Source organism: Hemiscyllium ocellatum, chromosome 19, assembly GCF_020745735.1.
Source record: "Hemiscyllium ocellatum isolate sHemOce1 chromosome 19, sHemOce1.pat.X.cur, whole genome shotgun sequence".
Lineage (NCBI taxonomy): Eukaryota > Metazoa > Chordata > Chondrichthyes > Orectolobiformes > Hemiscylliidae > Hemiscyllium > Hemiscyllium ocellatum.
In genome coordinates, this window is record NC_083419.1 from 13,671,490 (window position 1) to 13,689,820 (window position 18,331).

At 41.8% G+C, this 18,331-nt stretch overlaps 1 protein-coding gene across 1 annotated transcript; it reads right to left on the reverse strand.

Annotated features, from left to right (window-relative positions):
- Nucleotides 1-368: 368 nt before the first annotated feature.
- Nucleotides 369-14,682, reverse strand: hsp90b1 (heat shock protein 90, beta (grp94), member 1). Its single transcript, XM_060839661.1, has 18 exons — nt 14,492-14,682; nt 12,458-12,545; nt 11,099-11,240; nt 10,560-10,676; nt 8,400-8,731; nt 8,052-8,163; nt 7,863-7,976; nt 7,170-7,286; nt 6,783-6,920; nt 6,540-6,617; nt 4,216-4,281; nt 3,311-3,580; nt 2,920-3,165; nt 2,422-2,558; nt 2,055-2,133; nt 1,193-1,348; nt 918-1,037; nt 369-615 (listed from the first exon to the last, which is right to left on the reverse strand). The coding sequence occupies exons 1-18, from the start codon at nt 14,538-14,540 to the stop codon at nt 586-588; spliced, it is 2,391 nt and encodes a 796-aa protein (XP_060695644.1). The 5' UTR covers nt 14,541-14,682; the 3' UTR covers nt 369-585.
- Between the last annotated feature and the right edge of the window lie 3,649 nt (nt 14,683-18,331).

Genomic DNA, 18,331 nt, shown 5'->3' on the forward strand with positions numbered 1-18,331 from the left:
CTGTCAGGTTCAAGGGTGAATGTTTGGAATAAGAAGTCAAATTAACAATTTAGCTATAAAATATCTGGGGATTTAAGTTTTAAACCAGAATTTGAGGCAAAAGCACATTTTACAGTGCAAGTAAACAATAGAAAATTTAAATCAAAATGAGGAAACTTGGTGGGCTGTGACTTAGCACTTCAGAGTCATTCTTGACACCTTACCATCTAAACATCAATTTAGTAGAGTTGAGTGCCAAGTCTGCAAATCCTATATCTAGGATCTTGCAGGCTGAATTGATAGAGATTGAAACATTTTACACAGCAATTCAGTTTCTAAATGGATTTCATTGAATGACCAACTTAATATCAAAAACAAGCTTTAACAAATTTTGTGGAAAAGTTTTATGGTTTACACAACAAGTTTCACAAGTAATTTTTAAATATTACAAATTTACAGTCATTTCACTTGAAGGAAAGTAACATACAAAACTTTTGCCCTCCCAGACCTTTAATAGGGATAAATGAATTGTTTGTTCATCCTGTTCAATGGTCTCATCGCTGTATATTACACCTCCCCAGTGTAAAATTGCAGTCTTCAAATTCCTTACAATTCATCTTTTACATCTGTGGAATCCTGGAAGAGGAAAGAAACATTTAACTGATTTAGCAAGTCGTCTTTGCATTATTGTACATGTGTAAAAGTCAAAATCTGACCATAACAGAGGGCTGTTCTCATGCATCACAGGCCATCCAGCCAGTTAAACTAAAACCCCAAAAACAGGCATGGCTGAGAGACAAGTGGTGATGAATTTAACTGAGCAAGTTTGAGGTGGCAGGACTTCAGTTAACCAGTAACCTTTGATATGGAAACTGAACCTAAATTCTTGTCACTTTGCATAACAAAGCAGTAGCCTTAAAAAGATGTTGAAAACCCACCTCAGTCTGTTTTTCTTCTGCTTCATCATCATCATCATCATCATCAGCAGCAACATCTTCTGCATCTTCTTTCTCATCTTGTTCTTCAGCCTCTTCAGAAATCTCTTCATATTCTTCAACCTAAAAAATGAATAATTTCAGTAACTAGAATGCAATTCAAATAATTTCAATTCCACAATACGATCAGTTAGGTTCTTCCACCCTGAAAAAGGGTGACCCAACTGAAGGTTTTACAGAAAGAGAATTTAAAAGGTTTAGCCAACACAATGCTATACCTGTTCAGTGAGATCAATGTTCATGCTTAGACGAAGCATTCTTTCAATTCTATCACCGTATGCCTTTGTGTCTGGTAATTGATAACCAGAACGTAATGTGGCAGTCTCTAATAATACCACAGCAAGGTCTGTGGCAGTCTGGTCATCCTCATTTTCCTGAAGGAAACAAAGTTTCACATTAGAACAAAGCCTCAGGATAGTTTTTACAAAATGGATGAAAAATGAAGACTATAGTGCATCTCAGTCAACAGTGCAAATTGTTGCACATGCATAGTGTGCTAATAGATTTACACTGCTTCTGCCTGACTTGCCCAGTACCAATAGTAAATAGTCTTTTTTTAAACTTGTTTACCAAGATACTGTTAGCAATTACTGTACAAGGCGAGGAGACTAGGACCTGTGAACACAGCCTTAGAATTAGAGGGGGTCAATTCAGAACAGAGATGTGGAGACATTTCTTCAGCCAGTGTGGTGGATCTGTGGAATTCATTGCTGCAGGGTGCAGTGGAGGCTGGGATGCTAAATGTCTTCAAGGCAGAGATTGATAGGTTCTTGATGTCATGAGGAATTAAGGGCTACAGGGAGGATGCGGGTAAGTGGAGTTGAAATGCCCAGCCATGATTGAATGGAGGAGTGGACTCGATGGGCCGAATGGCCTTACTTCCACTCCTACGTCTTGTGGTCTTACTGAAGAACCATTTAATTGGTCTGTAACAAGTGGACACAAACCCAAATCTAACAAACTCCCTTTATCCCAGTAAAGCACAAAATCAAATTAGCATATTACAACCCACTTCATCTGAAGAATTGTAACAACTGGACCATCTTTAATATGGTTTTTCCAAATTATAAAAAAATTTACCTTAACTCGTTTCAGCATCTCTTTTATCAAAGGATGTCTTGGATTTACTTCAAATGTCTTCTTTTGACTAGAATAGTAACTGGAAGAGTTCATAAACTAATTAGTATTATGAAAGATACTAGTCAAATCTTAGTCATTCCTCCCTGTACTAACAAAAGCTGTTAAAATAGTCCACAGATTTAAAAATAAGGGCTGGTATGAAAAAATTGCAAGTGCATAATGTGCACTGGATTGTTAAGCAACAAAATTGGAATTCTAATAAGTGCCCTGCATCAAACCATAAACCAAATTTAGATTTAGGCTCTTAGATATTCTGACCCAATACCAGCAACATTGGATGTTACTGTTTAAAATAAAAACAACTTACTTTGTTGAAATATCTTTTCCAGTCTGGTAAGCTTGTGCCTTCATTATTCTTTCCATATTACCAGACCATCCATACTGGCTGGCCACAAGTGCACTAGGAGAATCTGTGAGACGCTGGGACAGCACAGCCTTCTCAATCTTAAAAAAAAAAGGAAAAAAAAAGTTTAAAATTTCCTTTCAGCTTTTTATTAGTGGACATAAGTGTCCTTCCAAAAATACAAAGTATATTAAATCAAGTTTTTTAATTGTCACTATATGGTTCCATTTGCATTCAATTCTGTCTTCATTTACCACTTGGCATTTAGAAGTAACCTGTTCTTTGGAAATAGCCTTTTCTTGCTAAGATTCTACAATAGAGTAGAAATTTACAAGGTTTACCTATTACTTCAGATGACATTTAAAGTTTATTTTTGCTGCTGCAACAAGATTGAAGCATCCTCACACCCAGGTAAAAATGTGAATGAGCTTGCTACCTTAAAAGTGTGTGTCAGTCACATACCTTATCTTTTAGTGCTTTGTCCTTTAGCCAGGTTAAGAGTGGCTCATACTCTTTCTCCATTGCTTCATGTTTCTCTTTAGCCTTTTCACTTTCATCAAATTTTAGCCCTTCTTTTGCAACATTCTGGAATCGCTTTCCATCAAATTCAGGCAAAGCTTGGATGCAGTATTCATCAACCGGTTCTGTCAGATATAGAACCTCATAACCCTTCTTCAGTAGTCGTTCAACAAAAGGAGAAGATTCAACCTGTTAAAAAAGTTGTTTACATAGTACAGTTTGAGTCAAGACTCCATTTTGCACAGCAAAGTACTGTAGTATTATTCACATGGTAAGTATTACTTTTAGCACACCTACTGTTCATTTAAAACTTTCTCAATGTTAACACTCGCACCTCTTTTCGGCTTGATCCAGCCATGAAGTATATCTTGTCTTGCTTCTCCTTCATCCTTTCTAAGTACTGCTCTAAGCTGGTCCGCTTGGTTTCATGGTTAGAGGACTGGAAACGTAGTAATTTGGCCAAACGTGTTCTGTTGGAGTGATCCTCAATTACACCTAGCTTAATATTAGTTCCAAATTCCTTCCAGAATTCATCTTCGTACTTCTCCTCTGCAATCTTCTTGATCATATCTAGAGTTTTGCGTACAAGCTTCTTTCTAATAACCTACAGAGAGGGGGAGAAAGAGGGAACGAGAATTAGTTAGGTTTGAGAATAATGCAAATGTTTGCATTAGGGTGACATGGTGGCTCAGTGGTTAGCACTGCTGCCTCACATCAAGGTCCTGGGTTTGATTTCCACCTGTCTGTGGAGTTTGTACTCTATCTGCATGGGTTTCCTCTGGGTGCTCCAGTTTCCTCCCACAATCCAAAGATGTGGATGTCAGGTGAATTGGCCATGCTAAATTGCTCAGTGTTAAGTGCGTTAGTCAGGGTTAAACATAAGGTAGGGGAATGGGTTTGGGTAGGTTTCTCTTTGGAAGATCGGTGTGGACTTGTTGGGCCTAAGGGCCTGTTTCCACACTGTAGAGAATTGAATCTATTCAAGTGCTGATGGGTGGTGCTTTAAAGCATTTATTATACTTAAAAGCTAAAATTAGGTAAGAAACATTCAACCTTAAACATCTGAAGCACAAGGGGAGTGGTTCAAAAAAAGTCCCAAAAGACCCCTCAAATTTTCTCTAGACAATAGACATGCAGCTGGTGGGTGGTTTAACCCAAAGGGTCACCATACTTCAAGTGACATAAGGGAATGGAAATCAGGAGCACTTCAGCTTAAGATCAAGGCAATGAATACATTACCTTCAACAATTTGTGCTGTTGCAAAGTCTCACGGGACACATTCAGAGGTAGATCATCAGAATCCACCTGTTGGGGTGAGAGAAAAAAGAGAGCAGATCAAGTGTTGAAATAACTTCCATAATTAAAATATCAAGAGCAGTTAAAAGGATTAGACTCCACTTGATCAAAACTAGTATACTGAAAAACTCCAGTTAGTAATTCCAAACATGCCTCACATGCACATTGACTATGTTTCATACTGCCACAAGTGTTTAAGCATCTGGATTTAACAGTTTTGCCTGTTTGGGAATTCATGGAGTACATTGATATACATAGTGACAGTTGCAAGGTGGTAATCAGCACTAGGAACTCAAAATTAAGAGGTATTTACTGTCTGGAGGAATAGGCAAAAATGGGAGTACTATTATTAACAGTATCAGTCCAGCAATGATATAGGTGCAATAGATAGATAGCATTGTGGGATCAATTTATGGAAATTAAGGACAAGGGAAACAAGTCATTGGTGCAAGACATCTACAGGTCTCACTGTCATAGGTGACTTTAATCTACGTATTGACAAGACAAATTATGGTAAAAATCAGTATGAAAGAAAAATTTGTGTTGTGCTTCATGGGTGTTACTTTTTAAAATGCATGTTTCATAATCTACCCAAAAATACATTAAGTATTGTTTTTGAGATAGCAATCACATGGCAGGACTTCAAAGTCTATTTGAGGAAGAGCAATTGGGTCTCAAACCAATGCCATCAAGTAAGAGTCTATTACAGAGGTATGAAGACACTAGTTTGAAAATGCAGGCTGGGAAGAAGACACAGAGTAAGTGAAAGGTCAGTGGCACATATTTCATACTCAAATCATTCGAGTCTAATGAGACTGGAGGAGGAAAGCCATTTGTGGATAGTAAAGGCAATTAAGGAGTGGGACAAAATTAAAAAAGCAAATCACAATGTAGTAGGAGAAACTAGGTGTGTTAGAATTCAGAATTCCAAATAATTTAAGCCAATATTTTGCATTAGCCTTCATGGTATGAACATACCATAGACAAAAATCAAAAACTGGAAATAAAGTATTGACAAATAAATGGAACTAAAGGCAGATAGATCATCAACATCTGATGGCCTGCATCCAGGGGTTTTGAAAGGAAGTGGTTACAGAGATTGTACACAGTCATTGGTCTAAATTAGACCTTACTGGATTTGGAAGATTTCCAACCAATTTGGATAATCACTAGTGTGACAACTCTGTTCGAGGACAGTGAGACAAAAGCAGGAAACTATAGGTCAAATTGTTTAACATCTGTTATTGGGAAAATACTAAGCCCACAAAGAAATAGTAAGAACTTCCTGTTTTCAGCTATAACTCCAGAGCAGAACGATGCCACAAAGAACAGTGTACAGTTTTTGGTAATGTAGTCAAATGTATATTGACATGGGAGATAGTTTAAAAAAATCACGACATTTCCTGGGATGATAATGGGTTAACTTAAAGGTTGAACAAGCTAGGCCTTTATACATTTAAGAAAAAAAAGTATTGTTTATCAATACAAAAAAAAATTTGCAAAGGACTTGACAGGGTAGAAAAGTTTCCATTAGTGGAGACATCTGTATCTAGGGAAAGTTACAGAATAACGACTCATTTGGAATGATGCAAAAGGAACTTTCAGAAAATACAAGACTATCTGGAATTCTATTTCCATACGTTGCATTTTGGAAACTAGATCACAAATTTAGGAAGTGGATAGATTTTTATAAGCTGGTACAAAGGAAGTGGCTTTGGACAGATCAATGATTTTATGCTGGGGTAGGGTCAAGGAAATGGATGTCCTATAGCTATTACTCGTTCATGGTCACCTGAATATACATCAATTTAAAATTCAGTTAGTTATTAACAACAATGTAATTTATTTAGTCTCAGCAGGCAATGGTGAACATTAGTTTTCAGATAAAGTACAATAAACTCTTGAACCAGTAATTTGGGGTGACATGGTGGCTCAGTGGTTAGCACTGCTGCCTCAGCACCAGGGTCCCATGTTCAATTCCAACCTCTGGCATCTCCGGGGAGTTTGCACATTATCCCAATGTCTGTGTGGGTTTTCATTCAAGTGCCCCCACAGGCCAAACATATGCAGTTTAGGCAAATTGGCCATACCTAATTGCCCAGTGTTCAGGGATGTGTAGGTCTGTATTAGTCAGTGGTAAGTGTGGGATGGTGGGTTGGTAGGATTGGGTTGCTCCTCAGAGGGTCAGTGTGGACTTATTGGGACTGTTTCTGCACTGTAGGATTCTAACTCTAATCTATTAGAAGTGTCATTTAATGACTACTTACCACACCCTTTATGAAATTCAAATACTTTGGCATCATGTCATGGAAATCATCTGTGATGAACACTCTACGAACAAATAGCTGCAAGCAGAAGTCATTAGATTAAGAGTGAAAACTAGACCAAAATCAAGACAATACACTAATATTAATGCATAAATTAAGGAGATGTAAATACTTGAACCACATGTATTATGAAAACATGCTATAGCAATTCAAGTCTAACTTTTCTTAAAAAGAGTAGCATACCTTAATGAAGTCTGATTTCTTTGATCCATATTCATCAAATAAACCACGGGGTGCAGTTTTAGGCACAAATAAGATAGACTTGAACGTGACTTCTCCTTCAGCAGTGAAGTGGATATGAGCTAATGGTTCATCAGAATCCTGAACAGAAACGAAATAAGTCAATTCATGGGATGGTACATTTAATATTTCAAACCACTTCCACAATTTTGTTTCATTCTTGCTACAGTCTGATCACAGTCCAGAACATCAGCAACAAACATTTAAAATGCAATATGGCCCTTCACAATGAACTGGTTAGGTAGTGGTTACCAGAACAGTCACTTTGTGTAGCTTAAGTGCTGTCAAAGTTTGTAACAAAATTAGGAGCGCAGATTCTAGAAAAATTACCTTTGAGAAGGTCTTGTAAAAAGCTGTATATTCTTCATCTTCTATTTCTTTACTTGGTCTTTGCCAGATTGGTTTGATATCATTCATCAGCTCCCAATCCCAGACTGTTTTCTCAACCTGCATAAAAATTAAGAATCAAGTCAACCCTGGAAAATAGAACCACAGGACCTAGTATTTAGAACCCTTAAGCTTGAGCTCCAACTGTTAACATGCTTTGATCCAAAAATGTTCTCTTGTTATCATGGTTTTCTAGTGGTTGATCCAGCTTCAGATCAACCATTGAAGATTATGGTCACTTGAAAGAAGATTAGTCATCTTGATAGCCCAGGTTAAGAGTGATCCAATCATTTGGCAAGTCTGCCATCAACCCCAAGTCTACTACAACCTTCCAGTTGGGTAAACAGCTAGTTTGCAATACAGTGAGATACCAGCACAGGTTCAACTCCCTCATCACCTGACGTTATGCATGGCCCTCCTCCTCAACCCCATCCCTGAGGTATGGTGACCCTCAGGTTAAGCCAACAGTCATCCATGGCTAAGGTGACAAAAGTTATAACTCCATCTCCCAAGTTATTACTTAGCAAAACCTCAACCTGATCTCTGGCAACAACCACTATCCATATCCCAACAAGCATCCTGCCTCAACCAATTCTGATTTTGTGAACAAATTTAAATGGCTAAAAACATTCATACTTTCTTAGTTTTAGCCTTCTTTTCTTCTTCTTCCTCTTCAACTGCTGCCTCATCATCAGTTTCTTCTTTTTCCTTTGTTTCTTCCTCATCCATTGGTTCTTCTACAGTTTCTGTCTATTAAGATAGGCTTATTAAAATTTAGAATTTAGATGAGTTTACTGTATCTGTTCAAATTTGCTACCAAATTACCTTGCTGCTCCAGATATAGATAGGGAAGTTGATAAATTGAGAGTATTTCTTTACAAGATTTTTGATGGTGTCCAGTTCAAGGTAGTCAGATGCCTCTTCCTTTAATACTAATCTAAATAAGGTCAACAGAACACGAAGTTAGATAACTCCACAATTTAGTAATTCAACAATCAACACTTTATAGCAGCAAGTTGTACAAATCCATTATGATTGTTGCATTGGCCAGCAATAGTAGTTACATTGCCAGCTGGTTCATACTTGGATAATTTCAGATCAAAAGAACGCTGTTTCCAAGCCCAGGCCATTTGAGGAACTACATACTGAAAGAATCCAAGCTTATAAACTTACGAAATAGTAGTACCACGTCCTAAGGTATTTCCTCGTGGATCCTCTATGATAGAGAACTCGTTGGAGTCAGATTCCCAGATGTGCTGTGTACCATTGTTGTGCTTTGATGTTACAATAACCTTATCTGCCACCAAGAAAGCAGAGTAAAATCCAACTCCAAACTGACCAATCAACTCAGAGGTAGATTGATCATCACTTTGCATCTCTGTCAGCTTATTTAAGAATTCACTTGTTCCAGACTTTGCAATTGTGCCAAGGTTTTTAATCAGCTCATCCTTTGTCATTCCAATGCCTGTATCCATGACATGCAACATGTTCTTCTCTTTGTCAGCCTGGGGAGAAAGAAAGTATAGATTTTCCAAGCAAAGCTTTATTGACATTGCATTCAGAATTAAGAACAAAATTTACTCTATTAGCAACTTTACAAGATTTTCTAACAATCACCCCATTCTAATCAGCTCTATGCTCTCCATTGGCCAGGTGCGTAAAAATTGTATATTACTTGCAGTACAATTTGTAATATGCCTCACGTAAATACTAAGGTGACTAAGGTAGTGGACAGGGGAATATCTATGGAAATTGTTTACATGATCCCATGAAAATGGTTTCAAAGGTAGAATCATACAACTGGAGGGCAAATTACTCATATGGCTGGGAAATCAATTGAGTGGCCTGCCACAGAAAGTAGATATAATGGTTAAGTACTCAAATTCCTGATGAAAGGCTTTTGCCTGAAACATTGTCCTGCTCCTCTTGTCTGAACTGCTCTGCTTTTCCTGCACCACTCTCGATTCAGTTACTCAGGACCAGTGGTGTCCCAAAAGGATGTTTTAAGGGCCTCAATTATTCACATGTATATCAACTGGGTTAATGGTATAGAAAGTCATATCTAAATCTGTTGACAAAGTTAAGCAGCATTGTAGATAATAGCAAAATTTTAAAGCGCTATTGGTAGAGCAAGTGAATGGGCAAAATTGTGGCAGATAGTTCAATGGAGGCGAGAGGTTATCCAGTTTGGACTAAAAAGGATAGACCAGGGTACTTTCTATATAGCAAAGTTAAATACAGTGGACGCCCAAAGAGACAGATCTAGAAATTTTAAAATGGCACAAACAGTGCAGAAAATAATCAAGAAATCCAACAGAATATGCTGGCCTTTACACCTAGGGGACTAAAGTACAAAGATGCACAAGTAGTTACACAAACCCAATTTAGACCCCATTTGGAGCAATGTAAGCAGATCTAGACACCACACATTAGTAAGGATAATTTTGGCATGGGGTGGAAGCAGGTAGAGAAAGTAAACAGCACAGGAATGATACCTGGTCTGCTGGGTTTTAGTTACAAGTAGTGATTATACAAGTTAGGCCCGTTTTCTAATATTTAGAAGAGTCAAGAGGTGATCTGATTAATACCTTTTTAAAGGTATTAAAGTGGAAATAATTTTATCCACCCTGTCTTTTCCTCTAGTTGGGTCATCTAGAATTAGGGGGTGTACTGTTAGGAAATAGACTGTTCAGGGGAGATGTTGGGAAACATAATTCCACACAAAGAATGACAGATGCTTGGTACAAAAGGCAGTTGATGCTAGATATGTTAAATCAGATATGTTAAGCAAAACATTATGGAAAATGGGGCCAAATGGTAGAGAGAGTTTAGACACATTTGCCATGATCTTTATTTAGATTCCCTAGTGTGGAAACAGGCCCTTCAGCCCAACCAGTCCACACCGACCCTCTGAAGAGTAATCCCCCCCCAAAACTAATGCACTTAACACTATGGGCAATTTAGCATGGCCAATTCAACTGACCTGCACATCTTTGGATTGTGGAGGAAACCGGAACACCCGGGGAAAACTCACACAGACACAGGGAAAACGTCTGTGTTGAGTTTGCACAGTTGCCCAAGGCTGGAATCAAACCTGGGACTCTGGTGCTGTTAGGCAGTAGTGCTAACCACTGTGCCACTCCCAAAAACAGAACAGTTTGGAGGTGCTGAATGGTCTACTCCTAGACAACTTCCCCATTAGTTTAGCACAAGCTATAATCTTACATTTCATGCGGACCAAATGCTGTCACTATGCTTGACCTGATCAAAGTCTATTAGTGATCTTAGTTAATCCAGCAACATTCACTACATCAAATTTAAAAGAAATTTAACCTTTATTTTAATGGTCATCTCTTCTGTGGCATGTAGTGCAGTATCATTTGTGAGAGATATCAACCGGATCTTGTCCAGAGCATCAGAAGCATTAGAAATCAGTTCACGGAGAAATATCTGACAACAGTAAACATTAAGTTAATATCCTGCAGTCAAATATAGTTACCATAAAATACACAAGAAACAGTACTGGAGATGGTATCTAACTTTGACAACCTTACATGTCAGCAATCCTAATTTGGTATTATTGTGGAGTATATATCAAAACACCACAGCCATCAACAAGATGAGTGTTACTCATTGACATCAAAACTGTATTAAAAAAAGTACATTGTTTTGTCAATCTTACCCTTAACCCTAGAATGACAGAATGAACAGATTATGCAATCAATAGAAAAAATGTTAACTGAGCTTTCAAAGTCTGCATACTTTGCTACTGTAAGAGTACCAAATTTAGAATTCCACATGGGGACAGGATACCAATTCTAGAAAGTTGAAAGTTAATTTCAGAAACAAAAACACTTTAAAAAAAAACTTACTTCCTTGTTTTTATACAATGAATTAATGATCAGCTTCATCATTCTGTTAACCTCTGCTTGAAACATAAACTTCTCAGCCTTTTCCCTGATTTCTTTAACTTGGGCAGGATTCAGTCCATCCAACTGAATAGCTTCTTCCTCCCTACCAAAGTCGACATGGTGTTAGATTCAGAACATCAATAAAGTCAATATTTTACATGAGATCTTTTGTTAAAAATTTTGTATGGGGAATAATTCTAAAATTTATACAATACTAAGTTATTAACACCAAATACAGAAACTGTATAAAACACCAGTTAGGCCATAGAGCATTGTGTGCAGTTCTACAATCCAGATTGTAGAAAGAATGGGATAGCACAAGAGGGTGAAGAGAAGGCTGCCCAGGCTGGGACGTTTCAGTTCTGGAGAAAGATGTTGGACTTGGAGCAGTTTTCCTTACAGAGGAGGAGATTAAGGGAGAACATGATTGAGGTGCATAAAATTGAGGGGCATAGATAAAGTCGACAGGGAGAAACTTTTCCCTTTGGCAACATCAATAAGCAGAGGGCATAGATTTATGGCAAGGGGCAAATTGCTTAAGGAGACGAGAGGAAAAATCTTTTCAGCCAGAAGATGGTGGAAATGTGGAACTCTTGTCAGCAAGAGGTTCAGAGGCAGAAACACTTTAGATGTATTGTGATACAAGGCTATGGGCTAAGAAGTGGGGTTAACAGTTAGGTAGTTGTTTTTGACAGGTGTGGACATAATGGGCCGAAGGCCTTTCTCAGGCTTGTTGATCTCCATAACTCTAAACTGGGTGCAGATAGATGGCTTCCAACTGAGCCTGGATCTGACCCCAAACTGTATGACTACAAAGTTACAAAGATCTGGCTCACCTCCAAGTTGAGCTTCACTAAAAAAAACACATGAAAGTGAAACACCAATAAACTAGTGAAAATAAGGTGAATGGTACATCAATGCAAGATGAAATAATTCTAGATTTAAAACCAGAGACTGCTACATCATAGGGCTCTTGGTACCAGAGAAGGAATGCGAAACCATGAGTTTGTTTCCATAATGAAGTCTTTCCATTCAGTTTCCATGATAAAGACTCCAATCTTTCAAAGTACTAAGAGCATTTAACATAATCCACTCATTTTGCTTTCAATTTTGAAAATAATTCGAGCCACTAGGAATCTCAGTCTGGCAATAGGGTCACGTTGCGTTTGTCCTTTGAAAGACTGGACCAGTTTGGAACTACACAATTTTGCAGCCTTTCTGACTTTTTATTTCAAAAATTCAATATGAGTTATACGATTGAACCTTCAAATACTCGTTCAATTACAATATAGAAAGACAAAAACCCATAGAGGGCAGCACCTTTTAACAACTTCATCGTCGGTGCGTGAGCCGTCCCTGCTTTTCCCAAGATCTTCCTCGACTGTTTCATCTTCGGCTCGAACATGAGCTGGAAGGTGTGTGGGGGGGTGGAAGAAGAAAAAAAAACGCTGCTTTGTAAGTAGTAGAAAAAACACGACCTTTCCTCATTAGTGTTTGCACGATCTCACGTGCGCCTTGTTTCAAAGAAAACAACCGGCCAACGCATTGGGAGCACCGTCTGGAAGAGAAGGGGGGAGGAAAGAGTCTGGTCCTCACAGGGAATACTGAGCCAGAATTTGACAGCGTGGTGTGACAGAGATAAGCCCGGAAAGTGAAAGAACCTCGGCTCGGCCCAGCCCTCAGTCAAGGGCCGACCGAGGTGGGGAGGAGGAGGAGGAGCAAGAAAAGGAGCATTGGACTGGTGAGATCGGGACAGTGCGGAGGAGTGGGTGAGCATTGAGTCAATGAGGGGGGGATGTCATGGAGGGAGTGTGTGGGGGGGGGGGGTCAGTGAGGAGGGGGATGTCATGAAGGGAGAGACTGAGGGGGGTCAGTGAGGAGGGGAATGGCATGGAGGGAGAGACTGTGGGGGGGGTCAGTGAGGAGGGGAATGGCATGGAGGGAGAGACTGAGGGGGGTCAGTGAGGAGGGGGATGGCATGGAGGGAGAGACTGTGGGGGGGTCAGTGAGGAGGGGGATGGCATGGAGGGAGAGACTGTGGGGGGGGTCAGTGAGGAGGGGGATGGCATGGAGGGAGAGACTGTGGGGGGGGGTCAGTGAGGAGGGGGATGGCATGGAAGGAGAGACTGTGGGGGGGGTCAGTGAGGAGGGGGATGGCATGGAAGGAGAGACTGTGGGGGGGGTCAGTGAGGAGGGGGATGGCATGGAAGGAGAGACTGTGGGGGGGGTCAGTGAGGAGGGGGATGGCATGGAAGGAGAGACTGTGGGGGGGGGTCAGTGAGGAGGGGGATGGCATGGAAGGAGAGACTGTGGGGGGGGGTCAGTGAGGAGGGGGATGGCATGGAAGGAGAGACTGTGGGGGGGGGTCAGTGAGGAGGGGGATGGCATGGAAGGAGAGACTGTGGGGGGGGTCAGTGAGGAGGGGGATGGCATGGAAGGAGAGACTGTGGGGGGGGGGGTCAGTGAGGAGGGGGATGGCATGGAAGGAGAGACTGTGGGGGGGGTCAGTGAGGAGGGGGATGGCATGGAAGGAGAGACTGTGGGGGGGGTCAGTGAGGAGGGGGATGGCATGGAAGGAGAGACTGTGGGGGGGGTCAGTGAGGAGGGGGATGGCATGGAAGGAGAGACTGTGGGGGGGGGTCAGTGAGGAGGGGGATGGCATGGAAGGAGAGACTGTGGGGGGGGGGTCAGTGAGGAGGGGGATGGCATGGAAGGAGAGACTGTGGGGGGGTCAGTGAGGAGGGGGATGGCATGGAGGGAGAGACTGTGGGGGGGGTCAGTGAGGAGGGGGATGGCATGGAAGGAGAGACTGTGGGGGGGGTCAGTGAGGAGGGGGATGGCATGGAAGGAGAGACTGTGGGGGGGTCAGTGAGGAGGGGGATGGCATGGAGGGAGAGACTGTGGGGGGGGGGTCAGTGAGGAGGGGGATGGCATGGAAGGAGAGACTGTGGGGGGGGTCAGTGAGGAGGGGGATGGCATGGAAGGAGAGACTGTGGGGGGGGGTCAGTGAGGAGGGGGATGGCATGGAAGGAGAGACTGTGGGGGGGGTCAGTGAGGAGGGGGATGGCATGGAGGGAGAGACTGTGGGGGGGGGGGTCAGTGAGAGGAAATCGGTGCAGGTTGTGCGCACGAGATCTAAAACAAACGGGGAGTAAAATACACACACACACACACACACACACGCTCCTTCCCATCGCCACCACATCCGTCTCAACTTCCAAAGATGAGAAAGGGTCTATCGCCAAATCCAGAGTTAGGGCCCGGGTCGCATGGCGGCGGGGTTGGGTGGGGAGACGCAGAGGGGAAATGAGGAAAATTCTAGAAGCCAGCCGCTCGCGCCCTTTCCCCACTTACCGAACGCCAGAAGCGCGCACACTAGCACGAGAATCCAGGCCTGTCTCATCCTTAGGTACGGGCTCCAAATCTCATTCGCTGACTGATAGCTTCTTTTTGTTTATTCCGCCGGTAGAGAACAGAAGGATTGTCGGTCCCCTCACGCCGAGCCGCCCCACGCCGCCGTTTCTTCAATAAAACCTCAGGAGGTGGGGGCGGGGGGAATAGGGGGAGATCAAGCTGGCGGAGGAGGGGGAGGGGGGGGCAGGACAGCCTACAGCCAATCGCGACCCCCCACGCAAAGCGCGGCCCGCCAATCGGAACCGTCCCCCGGCGGCTCTCCGCCAATCGTCGCCTTCCATGTACCATCGGCGACGTCCAGAGCGTGGCTCGCCCCCATTGGCCGGGAGCTGTCCGGAGGTCACGTGGCTGTGTCCGCCGGCCCGCTGGCCTTTGGACCCGCTGTCTGGTCGGGGGGCTGGGGAAATAAAGGGTTTATGAGCGGCGACTTCGATCGCCATCCTTTGTCCTTTAACAAAAAAAAATCGTTGGGGGTGTTGGAAGGGGCTGGCTGCGATTTGCTTCCGGGGTTACCAACGGCCGTCCCGTTTACCTTGGAGACGGTTTCCATGGAAACAGGCGAGCCTCCGGACGCCAGAGGAACACCTTGTCCACGGTGAGGTTTTGTTTTCTGTCTCTCTTTCAGAAAAGGCTGAGCGCGTCGCACAAATTTGCGGAAACTGATGGAATTTCAAAAGTACATTTAAACGGCACAGCCCGTAGGTTCCCCCCCGCTCCCCAATTGCTCTCGGAAACGAGAGACTTGCATTTGTATAGCGCCTTTCGCGATAGCCGGACTTCTCAACACTCTTCAGCCCAACGAAGTACATATAATAATGTAGTCACTATCACGACAATGGAAACCCACAGCCGAATTGCGCTTTGCTAGCTCCCCCCGCCCCAAATAGCAAATGTAATTGAGTTCTGAAGAACGGTCAATGGCCATTTTCTATTCAATCATGGGGTGTGGTCACCACTGCCCGGGCCAGCATTTATTGGCCATCCCTAATCGCCCAGTGGGCTGTTAAGAGTTAACGACACTGTAGTGTTCCTGAAGTCACATGTCGGCCAGTAAGAAGAGCAGTTACCTTCCCTGAAGGACAGTCAAAATTTAACTCTGCTTTCTGTGCACTGATGCTGCCAGACTTGCTGAGTTTACCCCAGCGATTTCTATTTGTGTTAGCAAAAGTAGTAATCTGTCTGGTGTATATGTGTGTTGTTTGAGAATTAACTATTAGTCAGGACACCACAGACAGGTTGCAGATAAAGGGTTGAAAAATGTATTGCTGGAAAAATACAGCAGGCCAGGCAGCATCTGAAGAGCAGGAGAATCGATGTTTTGGGCGTAAGCCCTTCTTCAGGAGGGCTGAAGAAATGTGTTTTTCCAGCAACGCATTTTTCAACTCTGGTCTCCAGCATCTGCAGTCCTCACTTTCTCCTAGGTGGCAGATAAAGCCTTAGTTTAATGCCTCATCCAGAAGACAGTCCAACACACACTCACCACTTCACTGATGTGTCAAATCAGATTCTCTTGTTCAAGTCTCTGGAATGAGATTGACCCCATGAACTTTTGAAATAGAGGCAGACGTACATCAAAGTGGGCCTCAGCAGAAAAAGGAGAATATGAGGACTGCAGATGCTGGAGATCAGAGTCGAGAGTGTGGTGCTGGGAAAGCACAGCAGGTCAGGCAGCATCCACGGGGCAGAAGAATCAACGCTTTGGACATAGCCCTTCATTAGGATGGAGGGCTTCCTGATATTAACAGAATATTCACAATAAAGTGGAAGTAAGGGTCTAAGGATGACCTATCTGGTTTAAGGGAAGGAAACTGCCATCCTTACCCAGTTTGGTCAATGTGACTCCAAACGCACAGCAATGTGGTTGACTCTTAACTGCCCTCTGGGCCAGCGACACCCACATCATGCAAATGAATGAATAAAATGTAGGGAAAAATTTGAATGGAGAACTAAATTGGCTGGATCTTTTGGAGACACAGCACCTTTACTATGGTTATATGAAGCTACTGTGACCGTCATAATTGTCTGGGGTATGTTCAGTAAGATGCACCTTGTTTTCTAAATTTTGCCCATTTGTTTAATCCAGTATCAGTTTGTAGAAATTTCCTTATGGTTTCTTCTAGTATGTTTAACTATTAGCAGTGCTGGCTTCTGGGTGAGACCTTAAGCTGAATCCTGTCAGCCCTTTGCATGGAGATAAAAGACCTTATGCCACTATTTTCAAAGGTGAACAGGGGAGCCACCCATGGTGTCCTTGCCAGTATTTATCTCTCCAACAAACTGTAGAGTTCCAATGCCTCTCAGAATAAAAACTTAGTATTGTTTGTAATCTTTCAAGAATTGTTTGTGAATCCTCTGAAGGAGGTCCAATATTGTTATCATTAGAAAGCACAAGAGGGAAATCGGAAGCGCATTTTGACAAAGTTGGTGGTACAAACTCAGAATCCTGTTTCCTGGAAAGCTTCTTGCTGTTGAGAATTATTGATGTTATCAAGGCTGAAACTAGAATACGTTTTATTGACTAAGGATGCATTTATTGGGGTGGAATTGAGTTGAGGTATGTATCAATCACATTTAATTGAATTGGATGGCTGACTTGACAGGCTGAGTCGACTCCTCTGTTTCTTTGGCTACGGTGTTGTACATGTGTTTGCTTCTCTTAAAAGTACATTATTAAGGGATGACCACATCCCTTAGCGGTCCCTTAGAAGTACAACCACATTTAGTTTGCAACTCACTGATGTTTCTGAAGTTGAATATGTATGAATTGTCTGTTTATTTAGTTACAGAGAACAATGGGCGCTCAATTATTTCTATTCAAGTTTCTAGATTTTTAAATGTTGAGGAAATCTTGGAGTATACGGATAGGACCAGAATGTAGAGTTGAGTTAGTTGATGAGTGAAAGGATTTGATTAAATCTGTTGGCTGGATGGCTGGTTTGCATTGCAGAGTGATGTCAACAGTGTGCATTCAATTACTGGGCTAGCTTAGACTATCATGAAGGACTCTCCTTTTCAAGCTCTCCCATCACCTTAGGCATGGTGATTGTTAGGTTAAAACCACTATCAATTTTCTCTCTAATGAGAGAGAATAGTTCTCTGGCACAATGGGGACTTTACCTTTTGCCTTTCAATTACTTGATTCGATGGTGAAGCAGGCTTTGGGGGCTTTGTGATTTCATTCCTGATGAAGGGCTTATGCCCGAAACGTCGAATTTCCTATTCCTTGGATGCTGCCTAACCTGCTGTGCTTTAACCAGCAACACATTTTCAGCTGTGATCTCCAGCATCTGCAGACCTCATTTTTTACCCGAAGGCTTTGTGATATATGCCTATACCAATTCTTGGATTCTCATGAAATAAAATAATTCAACTGACTTTGTATAAAATATTTTCTTGATATTGCACTGGAATGCAGTGACTAAGGGAATTGAAAATATGATCCTTTACCATTAGAGCGATAAATTTGCATTGATTTATGACAAAAATTTCTATTTTTTTTAGTCATTGTGAAAAAGCTGAAGTCATCAGGAACATGGAACCTGAGGTATTATGTCACGAATTCTGAACCCCATTTGAAGAACCATACTCATTTATTCTCCAATGGCGGAAATGCCTCAGAAATCTAATAAACATATATACAATCAAGATTGCTGGATATAATTTTATTCTTGTTTTATGCAATTTTAAGGGAAGAAAAAGCATAAGAAAAAGGAACTGAAAACAGTACAGTGCTTTTTTAAATAAGAAAAAGTGAGGAAAACATTCCAAAATTTTTTAACA

What these genes read in the sequence shown, in the direction of transcription:
- hsp90b1 (XM_060839661.1), bottom strand. Translation starts at nt 14,540, where the DNA reads ATGAGACAGGCCTGGATTCTCGTGCTAGTGTGCGCGCTTCTGGCGTTC. An exon ending in TCTATATCTGGAGCAGCAAG is followed by an intron (nt 7,977 to 8,051) that starts GTAATTTGGTAG and finishes CTATCTTAATAG; the next exon opens with ACAGAAACTGTAGAAGAACC. An exon ending in AACAGCACAAATTGTTGAAG is followed by an intron (nt 3,581 to 4,215) that starts GTAATGTATTCA and finishes CCCTCTCTGTAG; the next exon opens with GTTATTAGAAAGAAGCTTGT.